Raw genomic sequence first — 7,141 nt, forward strand, 5'->3', positions numbered from 1 at the left:
GAGGGACAATGCAGGGATGTGGGGCTTCAGATGGGGACTGGAGTGGGACACATGCCTCCCTAACCCCAGGTCAGGCAACCAGGGGAATTAAAACCTGACCAAAAGACAAAGCCTCACTCCCCAAATGAGCTGAGGCACATGAGCCCCCCATGAAAACACAGCCCGTGAGCACAGGGCTCCATGAGCAGAGGGGCCCCCATGAGAACAGAGGCCCATGGGCAGGACCCCCATGAGCACAGGACCACCATGGGCACAGGGGGAACGGAGGGTGAAGGGAGGGAAGGGGGAGGGGAGGGCAGAGAGAGGGGAGGGAAAGGGGACTGGGTGGGGTGAAGGTGGGAGCTGATGGGCCTAAGTGGAGGGAGCAGAGAAGCAGGTGGCAGTTGGGCAGGAGTGGTTGACCTCGGCCAACCCCAGAACTCCTGCAGCCACAGTGAGACAAGGCCCCAGAGAGGTGTGGAGACCTCAACCCACTGGCAACCCCAAAGACCTGTCTGGTCTGGGGGGCTCAACAGGCATGAGGGGCACAGTTACAGGGCTAGTTGCCCCATGGACATCCCAGGGAGCAGACTGGGAGGGGGCGGGAAACAGCCAGCCTGGCTCCTGGTGCCCTGGGTCGGTGCACTCCTGCCCCGAGAATCCACGCCCACCCACTGTGGGGCCACCACCAGGGCAGGTCCAGGGCCACTCAGCACTAGGAGGACCGGACACCTGAGGAAAGGCCTGGCCACAAGGGGTCCATCCTGCTCGGAGACATTCCTCCTAAAACATTCCTTGTATTTTCAAGATTTAAAGCAATTTTCTAGTTTCTCCTTTTCACAGAAAACGAAGATTCTGAATGTGGCTTAATCATGAATAATTCATAAAATTAAATACATTCACTAAAAAATAAACTTACAAAATAAAAAAAGGAAAAGTAGATATTTATTGAGAGGGAAAGGAGAACCATCTCCCACATTAAAGCTCTGGTGTTGAATATTCAGTGCGATTTGATATATTTTAATTGCTGTTACTCTGTAACACCCTTACCTTTGAAAATTCTTTGGGTGTGCTTCCCTGTTCTACCTAAATTAGCTGATAAATCACACAAACCAATAACCAAGGGCCTTGGTTGTTGTAGGAGTGAAGCCTTTAAAAATGGTATCATTCTTCTGATACTGTTTTTGTGTGTGATACTTTTACTAAGATAAAAAGTCATTATGTGTGTGCCTTGCACATTTATGTAAAATTTAGTTGACATTGCTGGTCTTATTCGCCCTTATTGAAAAGGAAAAAAGAGATTATTGTAGCTTTGGCTCACTTTGAGAGTATCTGTCCACTTTTTCTCAAAATACCTCCTCATACTGTGGCCTGCTCTGCCTGTATCAGAATCGTCTTGATTAAATGCTTCACAGTTGTCAAAAACAAGCCTGACATCGACAGCAAAGGCTTCCAGGTTTGGATACCTGAAAGAAAACACATGATTTAGAGGTTCTTTTGTAGGGTGGCTTTGTTTTGTAAACAAATGAAATGATAATAAAAGGTAAATAAAAAGTAAAACTGAAATGGTAAGAGAAAAAAAGATAATTGCATTTAAGCAGAAATAAAACACCTTATATCCTCTTACAAATGGAGCATTTTAAAACTTCCATGTGTTCTGGACTATAAAGGATATAGACAGGTTAAATGGAAAAAACAGATTTCTCAGAAGATCAAGATATATTTCAACTAACTAGCATTTCTCCCCCCATCCAATTTCCGGTTTGACTTGAATCACAATCCCAGCCCAGAACTCATTCCACTTGACTAGTTTAACTTTTCTGACCAATTGTAGCACTTGTAGTACCCTATGACCCACATTCAAAACAACTTAGTTTCATTAGAAATAATGTCAATGCCTCCTATGCACGATACACATTACAGCTGCCCTGGACCCTTCACATACATCCCAGGACATGCCACTCTGTGTTAAATCTTCCCCATTTCCTCTTTCTTTCTCTTCTCTTTTCAACCATGCTCTTTTCTCAAGCAATGGATTATGATGATCCCAACAACAAAACAGCATATTATCCCTTCACAGAGAAACACTATGAGGATCTGCCCTTCCATTGGAAGCACTGTGGCGTCTGTGCTTTTTTGGTGCGATAAACCTGATTCTCTTTCTCTGTAAGAGCACAGAGAAGACAGATTGGTGAATGCACCTGCCTAAGCTTTTTGGTAAAAAAAGACTGCCTTGTTTCAAGCCAACTCAAGCCAAATCAATATATTTTGAAGGAGGGCTTTTGGATATCCAAATTTAAATTAATTCTAATATATGACGATAAGCTGAACACTAATTTACCTTTTAGAAATACCTATGAAGTACACACGGGAGCTCTGAGACCTGGTAAAAGTGGAACTATTTCTTTCATCAAATACCTTGTATAGTCTTTTTCACTCTCTCATTTAAGTCAGTACTTATGTAACCTCACCCATTTTCCTATTCTTCTGGGAATTATTATTTTTATTCAGTTGACATTCACATAACATAAAATTGGCCATTTTAAGGTAGATAATTCAGTGGCACTTGGTATATTCCACACATTCTACTACCACCACCTCTATTTAGTTTCAAAACATTGTCATTACCCTAAAGTGAAACCTCATACCCAACCCATTAAACAGTTACTCTCCATTCCTCCCTATCCCAGTCTCCGGAAACAACTAATCTGTTTTTCTGTCTCTATGGATTTACCTATTCTGGGTATTTCATAAAAATAGAATCATACAACGTATGAGAATAGTTTTTATAAAATATTTTAATATTACTCTGAGAAATATTTCGCTCTTTAGACTCTTCCTTACTACAAGAAAAGATTAATGATTAATGTCAGGGAGACTGGAATCCAGGAAAGAATTCTCGGTGAGACTCTAGGTGCGGTGAGTGCGGTGCTCACATCTCTGCCATCCCTTCACAGGACAGGGCAGCTGACGGAACCCACACTCATTAAACTAGGCACCTCCTCCCCTCTGTTCTATAAATTTCTGATTTAAATATTTGAAATATTGTTGTGAGTTTTGTTTCCAGCTCATTAGTTTGGGCTTAATCAAACAATTTGAAGTTAGAGGACTTTGAATCCACTGAATTTTGACTCCAACACAGCTGGCGTCATGAACAGGATCGTACAGAACTGCTCCCCTCCGCCTGCCTCCCTCTGCTATGTTCCTCCTCCATTCACCAGTACTCATTCTCAAAAGGGAGCTCCGATTTTTGGTAATGTCTAAGCTCTATTTTAATGTTTGAACCTGTGTGTTTTGGGGATTTTGAGGCTGAAGTTCATCCTCCACCCAGGGACAGGAGAATTGCAGAAGATAAAGTCAAGAGTTAATTTAAACACTGGTAAAGTCTTCCTGTGTAAGTCTGTCCTAGCCCTGTGCTACCCACCTAAACATCTGAGCAAAAGAACTAGTTCCTATCTAGACACCAGCTTCTGCTGTTTGGTTCATATTAGAACCAATATTTTAACAGTCTTAAATGTTTTCTGAATTTTAATTTTTTAAAAGGTAAATAAAATCTTTTGAAAGACTGGCATTTCAGCCTACAAACAAATAAATTAGTCATTTTGTCAACTTCTTAAATCCTTTGATACATGTAAGAATGTTGGTCACTAATGAGTTAAGTTCTAATCAACACTTCTAAATTGAATATAAATTATAGAACAGGGTCATTTTCTCCCAAGGAATATCCAGGAGGGATCAATTAATACACTGTTAAATAATGCTTTTAAAAAACACAGTAAGAATGTAATCAAAATATATTTTATGGTTCTTTTTCATGTAAAGTTCCTTTTTTCTCCAGAATTACTGGTGAATTTGCCTGCAGTTATGGGCACAAGCTACATTAACCAAAAGCAGTATATAGGAATAAAGGGAGCGGGGAGAATGGAGTAGAGGGCCCATGCAGCTCCACGGCTCCTGGCCATTCTCACGTGAAATGCTTTATGTGGGTTTGTTCTGTAAACAAACAGCCTCATTCCTTCCTGTGGTTCCACAGGAGTCCAGTATCCAGAACCAACTAAAGCCCACTGACAGTGGTCACTCCCTGGCAGGAGTCTGAAGTCGTTTTAACAAAAATCATTAACTGTGACCAGGAAGCCACTTTACCCTTCGATAGGATCACAAAGACCATATGGTAGAGAGGAGCAAATAATTTTCTTCTACTTTTAACACAGGCCTTTTTTGTAATCTATGATTCTTTGTAAGGCTTTCATTACTTAAAATTAACAATGATCCATCTTATAATAATCTAAAAATATTATGAAATCAATTTTTGTTTAATGCACATGAAATGATATTGATATCCCAATGATGCACAATATAAGCTCCAGCTTACATGTCACTTAGTCACTTTGGGAGGCTTCCCTGATACTTTTCCTTAACTCCCAGGCTAGGTTTGGTGGCCTTCCAAAGTCAAAACAGCTTTATTACACTATTTCTAATTACTGATATAATTTTAATTGACTTGTCTTCCGTATCATACTACCTTAACCACACATATATATCCTGTCTCTAAAGGCAGGGCTTGTAATTGATGTATTCTTGGCTCACTATAAGAGTACTGAGCACATAACATTCAATAAACACTGAACAGAAATGATGTACTTACTGTCCACTAATTAATTTCTCTCTAATTGTGGAAAAATCCATAGGCTTCTTAATAACTTTGGTATAACCAGGAACAAAGTTCAAGTTTACAGGAAGACGAAAAGGCCATGCATCCTCATGATTTTCTATTTCGGTAAGGATCATACTAGAGAAAATAATATTTGAAATCAATATCCATGCTTTAGAGTTATCTATCTTTAGTAAGCTTTTATTCTCTTTCAAGTAAACACAATGCAAATTAATTCATAAAAAAAGATGAAAGAATACATTTACTTATAGTACAGAGTTGACATTATATAGGAAAATTCTTATTTATGCAAACTGTCAAAAAGTCACCTTTAATATATATAGTGGAAGGTTTCTAAACAGATACAGTGGGATGTTATGAACATATAGGACAGGAGAAGAGAAATAATACCTGCACAGGTCCTTACAGTCATCTCGTTTTGCTTTCTTAACACAAGTAAAACTTGGTTCTGACGAGTTACCAGAAGTGTTTTCCTCCCTTTTTCTTTTTCTCTGCTCTTTGCTGAGATGAGTTTCTATTTCATTAAGGTTCTTACTAGAGAAAATAATGTTTGAAATCAATATCCATGCTTTAGGGTTATCTATTTTTAGTAAAAGTTTAGCTTTCATTCTCTTCCAATGCAAATTAATTCATAAAAACACATGAAAGAATACATTTACTTATAGTACAGAGTTGACATTACATAGGAAAATTCCTATTTACACAAACGGTCAAAAAGTCATCTTTAGTATGGTGGAAGGTTTCTAAACAAATACAAGGGCATGTTATGAACATATAGGACAGGGGAACAGAAATAATACCCGCAAAGAGTCAGGTCCTTAGAGTGTTCTCGTTTCGTTGTCTTAACGGAACTAAAAGTTGGTAGTTTGGCCCAGTCACAAGTGTTTTCCTCTGTTTTCTTTTTTCTCAACGCTTCGCTGAGGCGAGTATGCATATCAGTGAGGATCATCCTAGAGAAAATAATGTTTCAAATCAACATCCATGCTTCAGAGTTATCCATCTTTAGTAAAAGTTTAGCTTTCATTCTCTTTCAAGTAAAGACAATGCAAATTAATTCATAAAGAAGATGAAAGACTACATTTACTTATAGTACAGAGTTGACATTACAAAGGAAAATTTCCACTCACAAAAACGGTCAAAAAGTCACCTGTAATATGGTGGAACCTTTCTAAACAAATACAATGGGATGTTATGAACATATAGGACAGGGGAACAGAAATAATACCAGCAAAAAGTCACGTACTCAGCCTCCTCTCTTTTCGGTGTCTTAACGGAACCACAAGTTGGTAGTTTGGACAAGTCATAAGTGTTTTTCTCTGTTTTTCCTTTCCTCAACTCTTCGCTGAGGCGAGTTACCATGTCGGCAAGGATCATCCTAGAGAAAATGTTTCAAATCAACATCCATGCTTCACAGTTATCCATCTTTAGTAAAAGTGTAGCTTTCATTGTCTTTCAAGTAAAGACAATGCAAATCAATTCATAAAATAGATGAAAGAATACATTTACTTATAGTACAGAGTTGACATTATATAGGAAAATTCCTATTTACACAAACGGTCAAAAAGTCACCTGTAGAACAGTGGAAACTTTCTAAATAAATACAATGGGATGTTATAACATATAGGACAGGGGAACAGAAATAATACTGGCAAAAAGTCACGTACTCAGCCTCCTCTCATTTTGGTTCCTTAACAGAGGTACAACTGGGTTCTTTTGACAGGTGACCCGAATCGTTTTCCTCCGTTGTTCCTTTTCTCTGCTCTTTGCTTAGATGTGGTTCATACACCAATACCAATGAAACGGGATACTCCTATTTACTGATGTCTGCCACTTCATGCACTACTTAAAGCCATAAAAGCTGCACCATTGGCCATAAGGGCATCTAAAAGGCACAGTATGAAAATAAGATAAGCACTACCAGTAGCTTAGAGTTTGATCATCTCATTTTATTTCAAACTTCAAAAATCAAAGTTGTAACGTCTAATCAATTCTTTTTCGTATCCCCAAAGGGATATTTCTAATATCACTTCTAAAATTTACCTATAAAACACGAATCTATTTCATATTCTCTCATCAACCTAACTGAAAATTCACACCGTATTCAATGGCAGTTTTGCATCAGGAAAGATGGGAGAATATGGGTCACAATTGTACCTGATTTGTACAGTTATCCAACTTTCATTTTAACATCAGTAACACAAATTTTCGGACAGTGGCCTTCAATAAGGCTTACACAATTCAATTAAAAATCTTGGGGACAGATCATACTTATAGACAGACAAGCAGATGTATGCAATGCACTGTGATGTAAAGCCATGCAGCAGTATGTAATATGACAGCAGCCAGTGCTACACTTTATGCATTGCTATGACAACCATATCACAACCAAATCACAATGTGGTGTTAGATGTACAAAAATAAACATATCCATACCATATCTAGTCTATGCCTCTCCACCTCCCAGTAGAAAGAGTTGGCACAACATTATGA

General features: G+C 38.7%; 1 protein-coding gene across 1 annotated transcript; it reads right to left on the reverse strand.

The window, feature by feature from the left end:
* Positions 1 to 905: 905 nt before the first annotated feature.
* Positions 906 to 7,108, reverse strand: LOC130682489 (bromodomain adjacent to zinc finger domain protein 2B-like). The gene is made up of 6 exons (XM_057496834.1): positions 6,316 to 7,108; positions 5,895 to 6,026; positions 5,452 to 5,601; positions 5,042 to 5,185; positions 4,625 to 4,768; positions 906 to 1,445 (listed from the first exon to the last, which is right to left on the reverse strand). The coding sequence occupies exons 2-6, from the start codon at positions 6,023 to 6,025 to the stop codon at positions 1,259 to 1,261; spliced, it is 756 nt and encodes a 251-aa protein (XP_057352817.1). The 5' UTR covers position 6,026; positions 6,316 to 7,108; the 3' UTR covers positions 906 to 1,258.
* Between the last annotated feature and the right edge of the window lie 33 nt (positions 7,109 to 7,141).

The sequence above is a fragment of the Manis pentadactyla genome, unplaced genomic scaffold (genome assembly GCF_030020395.1).
Source record: "Manis pentadactyla isolate mManPen7 unplaced genomic scaffold, mManPen7.hap1 scaffold_733, whole genome shotgun sequence".
Lineage (NCBI taxonomy): Eukaryota > Metazoa > Chordata > Mammalia > Pholidota > Manidae > Manis > Manis pentadactyla.

Excerpts from the sequence above, each read along its gene's own strand:
- LOC130682489 (XM_057496834.1), bottom strand. The coding sequence starts at position 6,025 with ATGATCCTTGCCGACATGGTAACTCGCCTCAGCGAAGAGTTGAGGAAA. Across the intron at positions 5,602-5,894 it reads CCGAAAAGAGAGGAGGCTGA|GATGATCCTCACTGATATGC; the intron begins GTACGTGACTTT and ends TATTTTCTCTAG. Across the intron at positions 1,446-4,624 it reads GAGAAATTAATTAGTGGACA|GTATCCAAACCTGGAAGCCT; the intron begins GTAAGTACATCA and ends GTTTTCTTTCAG.